General features: G+C 42.4%; 1 protein-coding gene across 8 annotated transcripts in view; it reads right to left on the bottom strand.

Annotated features, from left to right (window-relative positions):
- MCPH1 (microcephalin 1) overlaps positions 1 to 19,909 on the bottom strand; it is a 225,446-nt gene that overhangs the window by 147,587 nt on the left and 57,950 nt on the right. For 5 of the 8 annotated variants that reach the window (XR_012902550.1, XM_075923599.1, XM_075923601.1 and 2 more), the window contains 2 exons: positions 17,837 to 17,999; positions 363 to 440 (listed from right to left, as the gene is read on the bottom strand). Coding sequence is in view for 7 of the 8 variants with exons in the window: in XM_075923599.1 (XP_075779714.1) it covers positions 363 to 440; positions 17,837 to 17,999 (241 nt within the window). In the remaining variant the exon portion in view is untranslated. The remainder of the gene's footprint in view (positions 1 to 362; positions 441 to 17,836; positions 18,000 to 19,909) is intronic. The other 3 variants (XM_075923602.1, XM_075923603.1, XM_075923600.1) reach the window with 2 other exon arrangements.

Here is a 19,909-nt window from a genome sequence, read left to right as displayed (position 1 = left end):
TGTTGATAGAAGAGTTTCTCCTGTGAATATAGCTAATGCCTATCGCAGAGGCAGGTTAACCAGACTGATGGGAGAAGTTCTCATTGCAGGGGTGCAATTTTAACTACAGACCTGCTCTCACTTACTCTGAAGTTATTTGGCAAGCAATGTTTACATATTATACCACAGGGTTTTGCTTACTGTTCAGGAAGGAGGACTGAGTAAGAGTGATGAGAGAGAGAGAGAGAGAGAGAGAGAATGTGTTTATTTTTTTTTTAAAAAGACACTTATGAGTAAGTCACCAATTATTAACCCAATTTCTGTAACTATTAATTCAAGAGAGAAATTAATCTAAATTCACAACAGAGGAGCAATTAACTTACAGGAGCTGCAGGGAAGTTGGTTGACAATTCATATGGTTCCTCTGAAATCCAATGTCCACATTCCAGAGACCACAGTACCTAAAAGAAGGCAAGCAATAAGTAGACACTAAAATTCTATAGTACCTTTTAGAGGCAATAAAACAGCAGCCATTCTGAAAATATAATTTAACTAACAGTGAAGTTACAATATTCAATTGTATTACCCAAATCAGAAGTTTTCCTGAAGATTAATAAGAGGTTTAAAAGTAAGAGAATTTGTGGTCACTTACACTGAAGTCTTTCCTTTCTTCAAAAGGGATAGGATTAGATATTCTTAGTGTGGATCATCACCTGTCTGTAGGTTTAGAATAAAAGCTGATTGGATAGCTGATAAGAGACTATCTTACAGAGACCACCTTAGTATCAAGATGCTTCTGAAGTTTGCCTCTCTGGATTGTGAAATAAAAACCTCTCTCTCATATCCTCCATCAGCACCTTGCAAAAACAGCAGTTGCACAGAAAGCTCCAGGAGCATGGGATACCAATGCTGATAGGCCCAGGCAGGAGCTATCAGGATGGTATTTGTCTTGTCTCTGCATAGCTTGAGAAGTACCTTGTGGACCAACAGGAATGTGGGGGGGGGGGGGGGGGAGAGGGAGAGAAGGTTGGGAGGAAGAGTGTTGGTATGCCATGGAATCAGGAATGTATTTGTCACTGACCCAGGGATAAAATTGTAGAACTGAGCAAAAATGTTGGAACTACCAGTTCTGCCAAGTTGCAAAGACATCCAACCAGGGAAACCCACCATTGGAAGATGATGTGGAGGATGCCCAGTTGAAATGATCACTCATTGGCAAAGAACCACCTGCTGAGGCAATATAATACAATATAGTGTAATACATGGAAGTCATGTTGTCTGTCAAGATTCCACTGCATTGGTACTCTGTCCTTGGGCACACCTTCAAAAGGCCTGCTTAGACCCAGAGGAAGGCTTAAACTGGCTTTGGTTGTTACCATACCGTGGTCCAGACGGCTTGTGACAGAAGTAGCATGGTCACTGATGCAAGAAGTCAGTCCTGAGTCGGGACAGGTAAGGTCTCTGCAGAGGCTGGAGCTTGAAAGTTTTCCTTTGAGTGGCCAGTGTGTGCATACTCAAGGACTGCATCGCATTGGTTGAGTTCTTAAGCTTATGGAGATGGGAGCTGGCCTGACCTGCACTCAGCCGCTCCCCATCGAAGAGAAGATGTTGGATCATTTGCTGCACCCCTGAGGGAAGGCCCAAAGGCTGGAGCCACGCAACTCACTTCATGGCAATACCAGAGATCAAGACCCATGCCACCAATGAGACTTGGATGCAAGTGCAGCAGACCTCCTTTCTGTCCTAGATGATAGCCATAAACTCATTACAGGAGTCCTGGGGAAGCTGGTCCTGGAATTTCAGGAGGGAAGACCAGGCTTTAAAATTATAGCAGCTTAGGATGGTCTGCTGGTTGACAATACAGAGCAGCAGTCCCCTTGACCCACCAGCCCCGCCCTGTAGAGTAGACCTTATGGCCCAAAAAAATAAAGATGCTTAACATCCTTCAACACAGAACACCAAAGCCACCAGGACCCAGCCCTTTTCTCATTAATTGCTTCTGCCACCAGAGAGAAAGGAGAGGAATGCAAAAAGAGATGCTCGAACCCTTTTCCCGCATGAAGTATTTATGCTATACCCCTTTAGCTATGCGGGTAACTGAGGCAGGTGTTTGCCATACGGTCTTGACCGAAGACATCGTGGTCTTAATTATGGGGAGAGCCACTCTAGAAGGGGCCTCCATGGTCAAGACATCTATGACAGGGTCATCCTGTTCGACCGCTTCCTCCGCTTACAGCTACAGGCAGGTGGAAACCTCACAGAGCAAGTCCTGGATTTCCCTGTAGTCCCTGGAGGAGGACCCCCCCTGAGACTGACATGCTCACCACACCTCATCAGGAAAGGAGAATGAAGAGACACTCCTGCTCTTCTACAAGTTGGTCTTGCCCCTGGCTTAGAGGGTTTGAGCAGGGTCTAGTGCTGGGGAGTGGCTAACCATTTCCTCTGTGACTCTGGATTTGAAGGGTCTGAAGGAAGCTCTCCTGGGAATAAGCGCTGGGCTTGGTTGTACTGAGGAACTTACTGACCACTAGGGAACAGGTTGGGCCCATGGAGGACCAATGGAAGAGGACCTGTCCAACATCACCAAGACTTTCCTCTGGAACGATGCTGTAGAGCCTCATCAGGAAGGATATAGAGGTATGAGTCAGTAATGAAGGAGGGGACACTCAATGCCATGTCCCGATGAATGCTTATGTGCAAAAATATTGACCCTTCACGTGATTGTGACCAACATGGAGACTGCTTCAAGGCCCAGGAAAAATGGCATTGAGACAAGGATCGGTGCCAGGATTGAGACCAAAATCTATGCTGAGATGGGGTCCAGGACAAGGGTTGGAATTGCAAGCAGGTTCTCCGGATGGAGTGTGATCCATGGTGAAACCAATGGTCAAGTTGGTGTGGTGGTGACTAGTGCTGAGAGTGCTCCGCACGCCTTGAGGAATAGTGCAGAGAGTGCTGTGAAGCCCAATGCAGGTCTGAAGAGCAGCCCGAGGAGCAGCACCATCAGGTGGCAGTGCTGGGAGGAGTCAGAGCTGGCTGACAATGAAGGTAACTTCTGTGCCAGTTACTACGGGAGTGGTAGGAATGATGAGATACAAGTCAAACCAGAACAGGATGCAACAGAAGCTCTTGAGTGGGAACAGCTTCAAGAGGGCAAGCATGGATGATGCTACAAGTCAGACCATTGCTGCAAGTGGGACCAGCGATGCTGGTACTCAGACTGGTGTCAGAATTCCATGTGGCACTGGGACACCGAGACAGCAGCCAGGGACCTCAGTATGGAAGGCTTTCCTTGTGAGGTATGGTGTGAGGCCAGAGGTCCATCCTGAGGCCGAAGAGTTTGGGTCATCTCTATAAGGCCCCAAGCAGCCTCAAAGATGTCTGGCATGGAGGACTGGACAACCAGCACTGCCTCCATCCTAGAAGAGTCCAGGAAGATGGGATTCGCAGCACAGGAAGAGCCCTACACTTCGGAGCTGCGGGGTTGAGAGTCCTCAATGCCAGTTCACGTTGAGGGGATCGGCCCTGGAATTGTCAAGGGTGCCATTGGCGTGGACTTGGCAGCCTTGGAAGACCACACTGGAGATCGAGCATAGCACCCTGACAGGCCCAATGGGGACTTTCTTCAGTGAGAGTCCTTCGGTGCTGATGCCGATGACTATGTGCTGTAGACCATGCCAGGTCCAGGCGATGTGGATCCAAGGCAGATTCCATGGAGAGATGTCTTAAATGAATGTCTTGTTCCCTTCTGGTTCAAGGCTTGAATGCCTTACATATCTTACATTAGTCAGGTTGGTAAGCTTTCCCCAGATACTGAAGACATGATTCATGGAGGGTCACTCATTGGCATGCCTTTTACACAAGAGCTGCACTGCTTAAAGCCCTAGGCCTATGGCACGCCCTAAGTCCCCAGAGGGACACGGGAGAGAAGGGAAGGCCCCTTTGATCCCATTGCTAAACACTTAGCTGGCTATTTATTACCTATTGTTAAATGCAGTATCTAGCTAGCGATGAATGGATGTTTTGCAGAGCAAGTGAGCCAATGTTCCAAAAGTTGCCATTGACAGTAAGAAGGAACTGAGGAGCAGTTGGATTTGGCAGGGTCATATATAGGATCTCACACTGGCACCACTCCAGGGGCTCCACAGCCAACCTGATGGGTAGCAGCTAGGGAAAACCTTTGACAGTCACGCATGCAGCTGCACACACCTAATTGGAATACATATGAACAAGTACTCAAAGAAGAACTATGCACGTCCTTAGCGTGGGAAATGGAAGATTATCTACAATTTTGTGTGTAGCAAGAAAGTGCAGAAATATGTAGTTTCAAGGATTTTAATGCCAATTTCCAGAAGCATTCATTTAACAGACAGAAGAGCATTTAACTTACAAGAGCTGCGACTGGATATAAAAGCCATCTTGAAAAAATTCCAGAACAGGAGGCACTTTGGTTACATCATGTTGAATATAGATTCATAGAAACATAGGACTGGAAGGGCTCTTTCCTCAGACTCATGGACCATACTCAGAGCAGTTATCAAATGGTTTGCTGATAATGTATAGTTCATTTGCTAAGTCACTCAACCAGATGCCCCCTTACTGGATGAAGGCCAGCCTAGAATAGGAAGGGTATCTATATCATCTTCTGCCTGAGAAACACACTAGAACTGAGAAAATTAAAAGATGCAGATGATAGTCCAACATAGAGCATTTTGTTTTGCAAACTAAACAGTCTCATGAGTGAATTGCAGAACTCTATGTGCCCAGCAAATATCTTCCTTTCAAATTGATTAACAAAGTAATTCCCTTTCCAAATATGCACTGATACTCAGCTCATGATCTCCATCATTATGAACTTGTTCAGGTGTTTTAAAATGCAATACAGCTCTATCCTACCCAGATCTCCTGGGTATTAGAACAAGACATGTGAATCATGAATGCAGGAACTATACTGCACTGAAGATGATCTATGGCCTTTGGTATATTTTACCACTTTTGCGGATTTGATGATACTAGAGTGGTGTGGAGTGAGGCCATTGGATCCTTGATCTTTAATAGTCTCCCCCAGCAGTGCTGCTTCTCAGAACTCTCCTGACCCATAGTACATCAGTGTTCTTAGAGTGAAGGCTGGTCTCTCTTCTTTCCAGGTTTAGACTGGTTACATTTGCTTTTGCTGTAGTGTTGATTTCTATACTTGGAGAAGCCACAAAAAGAATATTTAGACCAATAATAATATTTAGGTAGGGAATCGGAGTTAGCAAGGTTCTGTAAGGTCTTTTGATTTATCTGAGGAGTCTGTCACCACTTTGTCTCATGACTCCCCAAATAGCCAAGCTCCTGAATATTTCACACACACATTATTATATAACCCTTCAGACATGTAAGCAGAGAAGTTATATGGTCACCACACTGGAGACCACGCTTGGTGCTAAAAACCTCAAAGCAACTCTGGTTGCATCAACTATGAATGCTGGAGCCATTGAGATTTTCCTTAACTCTGAACCTAACCACAATGATTTTTCTCTCGTGTGTGTGTGTGTGTGTGTGTGTGTGTGTGTGTGTGTGTACGCGCACGCCCAGACTGCTTTCACAAAACATGTTGCCACAGCAGAAGCCTTCAAAGAGGAAGATAGAGCCTCAAATGTATGGTGCAATATTATATCCATTGTGCAGTCACTGGATTCTTTAAGGAGTAAGTCACTTCCATTGGGATAACAGTTTCTTTGACACATGATAAAACTGCCCCTTTCACTTGAGAAAAGACAAAATCTGCTTTGCTATGGTACATGTTGTAGAATTCTCTCTCACACGTGGACAATGTCATAGACTTTTTCCAATGTTTCCCATTCAGCCTTAAATACTCTTTCCAAAAAGACAGGAAGAGGGAATGTGTAGGTCAGATTTAGGGATGTAAAATTATGGTTAAAAAATTAACTGGTTAAATGAAATGTTTAATCAGTTAACTATGATCCCGCAGCAGGGCGCTGCTCCAGGTCATCTGTGCATCGTGCGGTGGGCCCAGCTGGGCTGGAGCAGCCCCCTGCCAATGTCAAGACACATTTACGGGACTGCACCAGCCTGACCAGGCCCACTGAACTGCAGGCTGCTCCAGCCAGGCTGGGCTGAGCCCGCTTTGTTGTGGTTAGGGGCTGCTCTGTCCAGACCAGAGCAACCTCCCCCCCTCACTTCCCCAAAGCAATTGGTCCAGCCAGGCTGGAGCACTCCCCACCTGCAGCGGCCAGGGTCCTGCCTGCCCCCGCCCTGGTCACAGGCTTAGGGCTGCTGGAGAGACTGGAGCTGCCTCTGCAACACAGTTGGGCTGGGATCCTGCCTGCCCCTGCCTGGGACTGGTGCTGTCCTGTCTGGGTTTCTGCCACCCGGACAGTTAACCTGTTACCTATTGGTAACCAGGTAACCATTTAAATCCCTATACAGATTTGAATCTGTTGGAATATACTTTTGTAATTTCTTCATCAATCCTCTATTCTTCCTCCTCAGAATTTTTTCTAGTGGGCTCATCTGATTGACTATCCAAGTATCTAATCAACCTCTCAAATCACTTAGCTGGAAAAAGCCTATTGATTCACTTCACCTGTGATTCAAGACTCTGAGATTGAGAGTTCACATTCCTCCTGTGAAGCATGTCCTGACTTCCTTCTTGACTTATTCCCCGCCCCCCCTTAGATTTAACATAGTTCCAATATTTTTTTTTATTGTTTCCCACGAAGGGAAGGATGAGAATGAACTAAATGATGATGAAGAAACAGACAAATTCTACTCCTTTTATTCTTCTTCTGGGTATTAAAACCCTGTGTGAAGAGTCTTTAACTCTAGTATCCTCTGGATATAAGTCAGAGGAACTGCTGTCAACACAAGGACAGTTCAGTTTTCCCCTACGTTTGAGAATTTCTTAAACCTTGTTCACTCTTTTTTAAAATTTTACTCCTTAAGGGAGATGACTGGGAAGTTGGGTCAGATGAAAAGTCCTATCAATCTCTTCTGCTAACAGGCACCTATTTATCTTTGTCCCTTAGAGAAAGGATAGAATGTCTGTGCTGGGGCACTGTAGCTGCTGTTCACAAGATGAAGGTATCTGAGGGTAAAGGAGTTTTTCATGCTAAATCAGGGACTGCCTATCCAAAGAGGTAATTTCTTCTTGAGGGAGAAAGTAACTTCTGTACAAAATTCCTGACTTCCCACAGAGCTAACTGAAGGAGGTTGAATTTCTTGACAAGGGAAAGAAAGGGTGGAGAGTAATGAGACCAGGCCTGGCCAAAGAGTTTGCAGGGTCCATGGCAGCATGCTGTGGTTGGCTGAGACGCACAGCCAGGCAGCTTCCAGGCAGGGCAGCGAGTGAGTGGCCGGGTGGGCAGGAGATGGGCAACAAGGGCCTTGAATGCGTGGGGCCCAAGGCAACTGCCTTGCTCACCTTGCCAAAGGCCAGGCCTGAATGAGACTGCACTGCAGGAAGATGCACGCCCAAAATGGTCTCACTAGCCACTCCTTTCACTGCCCAGGATGGATTCAGCTGGCTTCACTTATGGTTTCCCCATGCCAGGTTGTTGCCTTTTCATGCAACCAACTCCTGTGCCTTGAAACGCTCTACATTTTTTCAAACAACCTTTGAGACCTTTGTCGACTGGTTGTCAAAACTCCATGGCTATGTCTACACTTGCGGCTTCTTGTGCAGGTACAGCTGTTCTTGCGCAAGAATCTGCAGAGCGTCCACACTGCCCGCCCGCTCTTGCGCAAGGAAATTTACAGTATGGTGTGGTAAGAGAGGGCTTCTTGCACAAGAGCTACACTCTTTTTTATCAGGTGTAAGCCCTCTTGCGCAGGAGCTCTTGCGCAAGAGGGCAGTGTGGATGCTCGGCAGGGATTTCTTGCACAAAAAAGCCCTATGGCTGAAATGGCCATCAGAGCTTTATTGTGCAAGAGTGTCCACATGGCCATGGGCGCTCTTGTGCAAAAGCACAGCTCGCACGTGGCAGTGTGGACGTTTTCTTGCACAAGACTTTTTGCACAAGAACCCTTGCGCAAGATGTTCTTGTGCAAGAATCTGCCAGTGTAGACATAGCCCATAGTGGCGAAAACTCCTGGGGAATCAGTCTCCTAGGACAAGCTAACGTGTTCAAAGTGAAACCTTTCTGACCAAACAGTTGGAATACACAAACCTTTCCTGCACTCTCTGGTAGAGCTAGAGAACAGCATGAACACAGATTTGGTCTTCTGTGTAGACCATTCTCAGTCAACATCCTAGCTTGTTACATGAGCAATCATGGGGATGGGAAAATGATGTAACTCTGGCTAGAGACAAATCACCTTTTCAGTCTTTTTTCTCCCCACTGTTCTCTCTCAGTTGGTGGTAGATTCCACTGCCTGCCAGTAGAGAGACAATAAAACTTGGAGGTTCTCAAGAAAGTGGAGGCTTGTCCCCTGTCACACTTCCAATCAGCTTTGATTCTTCCCTGACAGTTAAAGGAGACAACCCACTCTGAGGATCTATTGATCTGAGAGAGACTTGAAAGTCTGCATTAGTAATATAAATGCTACTGAATAATACCAGTTAAGACACAAGGATCATTAAGAGACTGAACTTCATGTGTAATGTGGGATATACCTAACAATGACACCGATGAGGCCATGTAGAGAGGGTTTCTGTGCCCACAGACTACCATTGTTTTAAGGATACCATTACTGTGCCAGAAGTCAGGCGCACACCATGTTGTGGTTGACGCTACAATATTGAACACACACATGTCCTCCCCACTTAATTGTACAACTTCTCACTTGGCTAGAAATGTTTGGTGCTTCTTATAAAATGTAATTCTAGAATGACTGTTGAGCCTGTAATATATTCCCTTCCTTTTCAATCTTTTCCATTAAAAAATTGGACACTTTGCATTTGTTTGTGTTAATATTTTAAGATTTTTGTATTTAAGATTTTTTTATATTTATTTTAATCTAATGACTATTGCTCTGAGTGTTTCAATGGGAGGCCTTTCATTATTATATTAAATATTTCTCTAAACCTTCAGTTCTCCTTAAGACTCGCTTTAATATTAAAAGTAAGTCTTAAGGACAATATACTTCTCCTAATAAAAATCTAGCTCTTTAGTTTAATAATGCACAGTTGTAAGTTGAAGGATTTTTCCAATAAAATATTACATTCTATATCATGTTGAAATTCACATTAATGTAAGAAGGCACTAATTGTATTAATAGGGCTTAACCAACCTGCATAGATGTAATGACAATGTATCTTATTCCCTTACTTTGGACAAAAACATTGAAATTCTATGTTTCTATTTATGTGGTTAAATGCATCAATGCGCTGTCCAAATCTTGAGTTTAGAAAGATCAGAAATTACATATTTCCTCATAAAAATTTGAATACTTAAGATTGCAAAGTAACAGTCAAAAAAATGAAGATTTTCCATATAACCTTAACTCTCTTCCAGATGCTAGTGCATTACCACACAGTCTTAAGTGGCACAACCATATACTACTATTCCCTGTTGGGCCCCTAACTCTTTTAATGTTCAAAAAGATGGTGCTCTGCATATGAAGCAGATTGTAACGATTTATTTTTATCTTCATTGTCAAATGCTTATATATTCTTTCTGCCCTTTCAAGTAGATGGAGTTTCTTTCTATTAGCATTGCTATGTACTGTTAAAGTACTCCCACAATTCAACCCAGAACAAGTTGAATTTCATTGGTTCATGAAGTTACTCCTGTGTATAGATTTATAAATACTTTGGATTTGAATTTAAACACTTTCTGGGACACTTTGAAAAAGAGGGGCTACTGAATCCAAGACGTCAACCTTACTATAAACTGCTCCCAATACACAGTTGCCAAAACAGATCACACATGCAACATGTTAATTTTTCAAAATGTTACCGGCTACTGCCCAAGAGGACATTGGACTAGACAGACTATGAGTCTGATCCAGTATGGCTATTCCTATATGTCCAAAGAGGAGGTTGTGACATCTTATACCCCATGTTTTGTCTTCCAAATGATCTAGCTCCATTGACAACCCCATATTCACTTTTGCAGGATTACAATACATTTTACACAAAGTATACCATTGTGAGATTTCATGTGAAAACATGTGATGTCTTGTACATCTTTATCCTGTTAACATATGCGTATCCTCATATATGGAGTAATGAAAATTTGATATACGTTTCTTATTGAAACATATTGTGAATCTGGGAACCCCCCCCAAACTAGCTCCTCATAAACAACAAAGGTCTGTAAACAAAGGCCTTTCATGTCATCCCAAAATGTCATGTATGCAGAAGGTGCAAGCTAGAAATTTACAATTCACATAAGACGCATATCAGATCTCACATATGTAAGAGGGAGATGGTCCTCAAGGAGAGGAGGAGGGTATAAAATAAGAGAATAGCTTTTTTAATGACCTCTCCTATCCACCTCTAGTCTTGGAGCAAGACTATTTAGAAGAGAAAGAAACATCTTTCAACTGGAGTAGTCCCAGAGTGTAAGGAGTTCTAGCCTGCAAACAAACAACGAACTGTGAACTTCCTACAGCATCTGATGGGGTCAGAAAGTTGCTTGCTTCAAGTCTTCCTCAGGGCTTGCCTATATTGCCACTTTACTGCACTATAACTTTCCAAAATCTAGAAGTCAGGAGGTATATAAAGGGAAAATGGCCTTTTACAGGAGGATGGAATGCACAGATTGCTGCCAGACGGACTCTCAAAGTGCTGAGAGCGAGGCCCAATGACAGGAAGCATATAATATAATCCAGGATGAGAGGAACTGCTGATGCTTCCAGCCAGAAGGAGTGATCAGAATGACCATAACCCTATCTTACTGGACATTGCACAGCACCTGAGGAAGAAGTAGTGCTGGGGAAAAGTCCGTGATTACATTTTGTGTCTCCAGAAGATATGCTGTGGAGAAGATGATCTGATGGCGGAGAAGACACTTGTAGTGTTGTCTAACATGATCAAGACATGAGAACCAAAGAATTAACTCACATGTCTTTTTGCTACATTATAGGATATTGATATGCATTTTGGATTCCCAAAATGTCTAATTCCTTGTGTTGTGTGGTTGTCCAAACTGACATGGATGCATCTATGATAACCGTATTAATGGGAATGAGGAAAGAAAGGGGACTTCCACACATGTAATATGAGTTTGTCCACCACAAGGAGTATTGTATCCTGACTGTCAGCATGCGGTCTATAGGATAACAGTTCAGCAAGTATTTGGAATTAAGCCACATCTGAAGGCAGTGGAGGTGAAGTCTCAGGAAGGGGGAATCACCTAAGCACATGACATCTAGCAGCCCAGAAGAGACAAGCAAGTCCTGGCAGGTAGAGAAGAGTTATTTGTGATATAAACTATGATGACATTCATGGTCTGAAACCTGTCTGAGGATAGGTATCCCGTGCTGTGTAGACTTTATAGTAGCCCTGATATTCAGTGATTGCATGTGGTTGAGGAAAAAGAGAAAAAGAATGAAAAAGAGAGGCTGAGTTACAGAGATTGACACAAGTTTCCTGATGGGACCTCACAGTTAGGAGCCAATATTCAAAGTCAGTAAAGGCACAATGTCTCCTGTGAGCAGCTACTACTGGGGCCTTGTCTTCACTGAAAAGAAGATCACTGCTGCTGTGATTGATCTTCTGGCATTCAATTTAGTGAGTCTAGTTAAGACTCACTAAATCAAACTGATATTGCACCCCTGCCAGTGTCTGGTATTCCTCCTTTTGTGAAGCGTAAAGGAAGCTGACAGGAGCATTTGCTCCCATTGGCCTCCCACTGCAGGGATGCTGCCAAGCTCAGCTTAAACTAAGCCAACTCATTGCGTACCTTAAGATGAGCTGCCAGGTTAAGTGTAGACCTGGCCTGGGAGTGATAGCTATCCTTAAAGAAAGTACCCTGTATTAGAAATGGTTGGCAGCCACCTTAAATCTTAGAAAACTGGTGGGACATATCAATATGGAAGAAAGCATCTTTCATATCAAGAGCCATGAACCACACATCTTTTTCTGAGGGTAGATGTATTTCTGCCAGTGTGACCATGTGAAACTTAAGTTTGCAGATCAAGCAACAGATTATAGGGGTTAAAGACTTGTTTCTAACTGTTGACTGCGTCTGAAGCAGTAAGTTGAGTAGAATTCTCTTCCTTGTTATTCTAGAGTAATCTACTCTATTGCTCCATTGTTCCCAGGCTCCATGCAGCCCCGCTGGGGCTCTTGTACATTTCAAATAGGAAGTGCTGCATGAAGCCTGAGGTCAGCAGGGGACTCCCAGGTAACCCCAAACTCCACACAGCATTTCAATCTTTGAAATGTACAAGATCCCCTACTGGGGCTCTCGTACATTTCAAAGAGGAAGTACTGCCGCTGCACTCTTGCCTCGTCTCACAGAGCTGGAGCTAGAGGAACCAGCTTTTAAGCTGGCTCCCCCCAGCACCGCCACCTCTTCCCCTCCTTGCTGCCTTTTTGTGACAGAGGCAGTGTGGGGGGGGTGGGGAGGAGAAGGGGAGCAACTCGTTGATTAGTCGCTTACATCCCTAGTAGAAAGGCAAGAGTTAATGTCCAAAGGACAAAGATGAGCTGGGTGTTTTTGTTGAAACATGAATTGTTTGAACCCTTTATCAACTTTTTAAAATTGCTGTTTCAGAGCTGTAGACTGGGCCATCAGCACCCATGACAGCCTACACTGAAATCGTTGATGCTGGTGTTGACTATCATCTTTACATACAGTTTAGAGAGTTTGTGCATCTGACTGCAAGTCTGTTTGTTCAAGAACTCCTCTTAAACGATGAAGAGCTAGGACCACCAAAGTTCCTATTATCCTAACTTAAAGCAAGGGTCAGGGTTTAGTTGTGCCAGGAAAACAAAGTGCCTGGAATGGGATTGTCTTCCATAACATAGAAATAGAGAGGGCTGATTGGAGGGATAGCTATACTGCAGAGTGATCACTGAAGGCAGCCACACCAGCAGGAGAGTGGCTAGCTGAGGCTCAATATTGCTGGCCAGCAGACTGGGTAACTGGCCTCCTGCCCCAAACAGTGTGTGGGGGGATTCCCCCCACCCACTGCCACAGCCCTTCTATGATCAGCCGCTAGGGTCGGACAGCCCAACCCACCTCTCACAGGAGATGCCAGGCCAAAGAATCACGTCCCAGCCTCCGACCAGCAAGAGGTCGGGGAGCAGCTGCAGGCCAAGACCAGTCCCACCTCCAAGGCCCTGCCTCAGCCTCTGGTCGGGGGGAGGGAGCCAATGCTCCCCAGAAGAGCCCCAGCCCACCCAACTCCCCAGACCAGCAGGAGGCGGGGCACACAGCTGGAGGCCAGGATTGACCTGCGAAACCCAGTCTCTCATCTTGAGCAGCAGAAAGCTGGAGGGTGCCACACAGGCTGGCTCCAGCCCCTGAAGCCTGGTCTCTCCCCGCCAAATCAGCAGGAGGCAGGGGGTGGGGTAGCTGCAGGCTGGGACCAACTCTGGAGCCCTGCCCTCCCAACAAACTGGAGATGGGGGAGGGGGCAAGATGGGGGGGCATTGTAGTTGAGGGCTGGTCCATGGAACTCAGTCTCCCCCTCGATCAGTTGGAGGCTGGGGCCAGTCCCCCACCAGACAGGCTGGGGGAGGAGGGGTGGAATACAAGAGACTGGGGCCAGTCCATGGAGCCCAGTCCCCCATCCTGGCCAGCAGGAGGTTAGGGGGAGTGGGGCAGGTGGAGACTGGGGCAAGCTTGCAGAGCCTCAGACCCTCCCTGGATTGGATGTAGTACAGTGGAGATTTTATTGCACATTTTTCATGTCAAAAGAATTTCCCCACAGGAAAGAAAATAATCTGATTAAGGTCTAGCTATACCATTCATTAATTTGTACAGCTTCATTTATTACTTGTTATTTACTGTTTTACTGCTGTCATGTTGTATTATAGCATTGTTAAGCAGTAACACACAAGTTCACATGGGCATGCTGATTAATGACATGTGTTGCATTCAGGATGATGTATGAGGCAATTATGTCAACCACCTATTATTATGCTACATACTTAAATGACCAGAAGTTAATTTATTATAATATTATTCTAAAATTTTAAACAAAATGAGCACTAATGTTTAGTAAACTTATGGTTTCATTTCCTATTGAGGAACAATCCATGTCACACAAAGCATCAGCATCACTGATGTTTTTACTAGTAATCAATGACTGAGTAAGTTAGTAAGTCCAGACTATCAACTGAACCTCCAAAACCTGGTTGAAGCACTTTGGTGGGAAATGTAGAAAATCACCAATACTACATCTATTCTCTACATTATATACAGAAAATCCATCTGTAGGAAAAAAATAGTACTGTAATGTCAATATATGTACACAAGGGCACTGAATTAAGGTTGCCTGGCCAACTGTAAATTGGGTATTCCAAAACATTTAAGTCTTTGAGTTTATAACCTAAATAACGTTCTTTTAATGTAGATTTCTGTATGGCATTTCCACGGAAAAGGCCTCTCAACCTCATTCCCATCAATGAATTTCACAGGCATGTGACAACTAATGGAGAAACTATAGTGTCTCAAAAAGGTAAAAAAAAAAAAAAAAAATCTTTTAATGCACTACCGAGTCCCTATAATTCTTCTTTTTTTTAAAGCTATATACCTGAACAAAATTAAATTATTTCCAGTGTCCAATTTGAAATGTTCCAGCACTGAGAACAGTAACATTAAGATTTATGATGAAGCATTTAATAGATTTGTTATGGACTTTCATGTAAACGTCTTGACTTCAGCCACCTCTGCTAAGAGTGTTGAGTCATGAATAATTTTGGGCGAACATTAAAACAACATAAGCGATTATAATATTTACAGTTAAAGAGATCTAAAGATTAAATAAATTACTGATTTTAAACAAAAGCTTGTTATCCTTACGGTCTCAATTCCTGAGTTACCTGTACTCTGACTCTTGTAGTTTCCTTCTAGCCATCTGAGTTAGGGGGCAGCGGAAGGCCTGACACTTTTCTCAGGGTGGAATCCTATGTGGTCTGGAGGGAGAAAATCAACCTCAGGTCGCAGACTCCTGCAATCTTTATATTTAACTCAGATGGTGGGATCTCAGTTCAGTCCTATTGAACTCATTCTCTCCAGGAAAAAAGCAGGGTTTGCCAGTGACCAGGCAACTTTCATAAAATAAAGTATTATTTATTCAAACAAAATCATTCCAGTAAATATATCTTAAGAAAAATAAACAGTTTATACACAGCCTATGTTACAAAATGGTCACTCATCTACCACTTGGAGACTAGGGATGTAAAACCCTGTTTATTAGTTAACTGGTTAAACGTTAACCAGTTACACATTGACATCCATACTGGAGACCATAGCAAATACTAAATATTTCAGATCCTCTCTCAGTATCTGTTGCACTGAGTTTTCTGTATTTCAGTTTTCAGATGTCGTCCATGACCCTCTTTCCAGAAGAAAGCTGTTATTTTCGAGCCCTTTGTCTGCCAAAACCTTTGTACCAAGTGTCAAACCCATATGTATGCTACATCCCAAGGGGGAAAACTTCAAAGAGACTTGTTACCTACATTTTTTTATGTATTGGGGATTAGTTCCTGCAGGAAGTATCTGTTATCTGACCTATTCGGCAGAAATGCAATCACTAACAAGCCCACAGATACACATATAACATTAATACAATAGTCTTTGCATATTTAGTCCATGATAACCATCCATCACACTTGCCTATAGCCTACTCATCCACATCTCCCACTTCAGTGAGAATAGTCAGAGAGAGGTAGCCGTGTTAGTCTGATCTTGGTAAAACAAAAAAGCAGTCATCTAGCAATTTACAAACTAACAAAATAGTTTATTAGGTGACGAGCTTTCGTGGGGCAGACCCACTTCAGTGAGAATGTTGCTCTCACATCAATTCAATTAAAAAAGTAAGTGAAAACAGTTTAAAGATTTGGGTCAGTAACACTTAAAGGAACAAAATAATCCCTGATCTATTCCATTCACTTCGCTGGCATTACTGCATGAATAAAGCTTTAGAGGGTAGCCTAGATAGTATGTACAGGATAAACTTAAACAACAAATGGTCTGGTAACTCTTTATAGACTAACGAAACATGTAGACGGTATCATGAGCTTTCGTGGGCACAGCCCATTTCTTCGGATGACCAGTCTTCTGAACTCCAGTCATCTGAAGAAGTGGGTTGTGCCCACGAAAGCTCATGATACCAGCTACATGTTTCATTAGTCTATAAAACGCTACCAGACCATTTGTTGTTGTTTAAGTTTATGCATGTATAAAGTTGGTCCGGTGGGTAAAAATGTTGAGCTTAAAATGTTCTTAAGTGGATTATTCCTAATCAAACTTTACTTTTGGCATGGCTCCTAGTTGATGCTGTGCTGTCGCTCTTGACATAGAATATTAATGAGATTATGATAATCGTGGGAGAAGTGCAACTGACAGTTGACAAAACAGAGAAACTGACTCTACCCAAATATTGTCAACACATAAAAAACAGAAATGGGAAAAAGTTTACTGAGATTTGTTTATAATCTTCATTATCCGAAGTAATTTTCAGATGGAAATATATGTTTAAAATATTCAATGAACATAAAGAAAACAGCACCCAATAAAGAAGATATTTTTATTTAATGAGTTATTAAATGATACCAGATTATGGGTAAGGGTGCTGGAACAATTTTCAGAGTGAAGGGTGCTGAGAACCACTGAACCAAAATGTAAACCCTGTATGTAATGGAAACAACTTTAAGCCAGAGGTTTTGCAGCACCCTCAATACACTATGTTCCAGCACCTCTGATTACAGACTAGATTTTTTTTTTTTAGTTTTAGGAACCTAAAACAGCAGCAGGATGCCTAGAGCAGTGGCTCTCAATCATGGGTATGTGTACCTGGGGGTATACAGAGGTTTTCCAAGGGTTTGTCAGTTCATCTAGAAGTTTGCCTAGTTTAACAACAGATTACATAAAACACACTGGTGACGTAAGTACAAGCTAAAATTTCATACAGACAATGACTTCTTTATATAGCTCTACATACATTACACTACAATATTTATATGTCAATTGATTTATTTTAAAATTGTGTGATAAAAATGACAAAGTAAGCCATTTTTCAGTAATAGTGTGCTATGTCACTTTTGTATTTCATATCTGATTTTGTAAGTAGGTATTTTTAAGTGAGATGAATCTTGTGCTATGGAAGACAAATCAGATTCCTGAACAGGCTACAATAGTCTGGAAAGTTTGAAAACCATTGGTCTACTAGGATTTTCAGACACCTAAGCAACTAATTTCCATTGATTTCATAGAAGTTTGGCACCTGGGCATTTTTGAAAATCTAGGTTTCTATCTGCTGCTTTAGGTACAAAATTACCTTTAAAAATCTGGCCCTCTATTCTTGGTTATAAGGTAAAAATATGATTAATAGTTTGTATTGTTTCATCTACATCACATTTTAACTGACATATACAAGAAAATAAGACATTGATGCACATCTTCAGTCCACATATCTGTTTGTACACAAGGCTCATAAAGCATATTTTCTAGTCTGGAGATCATAAAAAAACCTCAAATTGTTTTATGTAAAAATAACAATCCTTAACAAATGTTTCTACAATATGTTATAAGTACTCAAAATTATGACAAAGTTTGTGTATTCAATAGTTATACAGCTGTATTTTTTGCATTTCAGAACAGTATTCTATTTAATGCAAAAGAATAACGGAGATGGCATTGTTTGCAGCAAGATTTTGATAGGGATATTACAGTCTAGATAATGCAAATGCTGCACTTACTCTATTATAAGATTCAGACATATTTCTTACCCATTCGTAAGACACAATCCAGCAACCCCGGGCAATTCCCAGTATTACATTCAAGGTGCGGCGAGGACTCCCTGTAACCACATGAGTAGTCGTTTCACATACATCATCCGAAAACAAGAAGCCTCCCAGTTTATTCACCACCTGAATCATTGCACACTGTTTCCTGCCAATGCATGGGGGAGAATGGAGGAGAGAATCCACAAATCAGAAGAACTCTATATTAAAGGTTTACTTTATATAGAATATTAGGATATATGCATAAATGTAAAATTTCAGGCAAAACTTTTCTTAACAGATTTCATTGGGAAAGTAAGTTGTTAAGCATCCCTCAACATCAGGCCACATTTAGCCTAAATACCAGAGTCTCAAACTCAAATGCCCAGTTTTAAAGTTTTGCCCCTACTATCCAGACATCTTGATACCATCATAAACATTACTGTATTTTGATTCAATCACAAGAGCACGAACCTCACTAGTTCTATAAGTTAATGCCACCAGATATAATTTCCATGTAAAATAATCTGTAATTAGAGTTTGAAGTGTATTATCTATGAATATGCACACTGAAGTACACAAATATCTTGTGACCATCGAGATCCTGATATCCCTTAAGGAAAGTTGAGAACAATACGAGAACAATTTACGGCTGCTGTACTGTATCAAAAAGCTTGATTCCAATGTCTTTTCTGTCCACACACCTGACTTCTGGAGCTTTAGAAGAAACTCAGAAATACATCTACTCAAGATCAAAAATAAGTAAGAAAGATTAAAACAGATGTACAAATCTGAGGCAAATCAGGCAGAGCTCATAAGTCAATCAATGCCATCTTGCAAGTACATTCAGGACGCTTCCTGTAGCTTGTGCATTTTTTCACTTTAATCACATTTCTCTCTGTAGTAAGTAACTCTATAAAAAAAGCTCCCAATAAATGGTTAAAACAGAAAGTGATCAGAACTCTAAGAATATCCAAAAATGATTCTTCCTAGTGACAACAGCACCTTTTAAAATGAGATTTAAATAAAACAAACAGCTTAGAAAACTGACTTTCCACTAAAGGCGAGGCCAAATGCAGGACTCTTTTTTAACTTATTTAAAAGCATGAATATAGACTTCAAAGCCTAACTTTAGGCCTTCATTTGTGATCACCATACCCTTAGTATGATGTTTATATTTCCTTTATTCTATTTTAGTGACAGAAATTGTGTGAGATGGTCATGGCAACTTTACAACAAGGATGCTGACTCTACCTGGACTATATCCGCAGAGGATAGGTTTTACATATTGTGCTCAAAGTGTATCTTAGCTTTTTTTGGTGTCTACATGAGATGTATTGTGGAATGAGAAGTCCTAAAATACTAATCTGAAATAGCTCTAAGATCACGATTTACAACAAACTCACCAATTTATATTTCAATAAACTACAAACCTACTAGATACAGATTTATGGATTTGCAATTCCATGAAGCATAACATGGCTATGAGCCAGTAAAGTCAGGCTATGCTCTTATAAGAGGAAAACAATGTCACAGCACCTACTCTGACACGACTACCGTATTTTCCGGCGTATAAGACGATTTTTATACTAAAAAACATCCCCCAAAAATCGGGGGTCATCTTATACGCCGGGTATAAACATACTGTAGCTTCGGCTACATACAGAACTTCCCTATTATTACCTTTTAGGCCGCTGGATGTGCCCGAATACAGTACTGTAGCTTTGGCTACATACAGAATGTCCCTGTGCTGATACTGTATGTACCGCGCTGAGCCAATCACGGCAAGCGGTGTCATCTATTAATGCATACAAAGCCTGCTCGGATTGGCTGAGTCAGAGAGGCGGGCTATTACAACCTTTGCCAATCCGAGCAGGCTTTGTATGCATTAATAGAATACACCGCTTGCCGGGATTGGCTCAGCATGATACATACAGTATCAGCACAGGGACGTTCTGTATGTAGCCGAAGCTACAGTACTGTATTACCGCACATCCAGCGGCCTAAAAGATTAGGGATGTTCTGTAAGTGGGTGTACAACAAATGGCTGGTAGAAAAGACCCCATCATGGCTCCAGCA

Source organism: Pelodiscus sinensis, chromosome 3 (assembly GCF_049634645.1).
Source record: "Pelodiscus sinensis isolate JC-2024 chromosome 3, ASM4963464v1, whole genome shotgun sequence".
Lineage (NCBI taxonomy): Eukaryota > Metazoa > Chordata > Testudines > Trionychidae > Pelodiscus > Pelodiscus sinensis.
The sequence above is the reverse complement of the archived record's forward strand: the minus strand, read 5'-3'. Positions and strand labels throughout refer to the sequence as shown.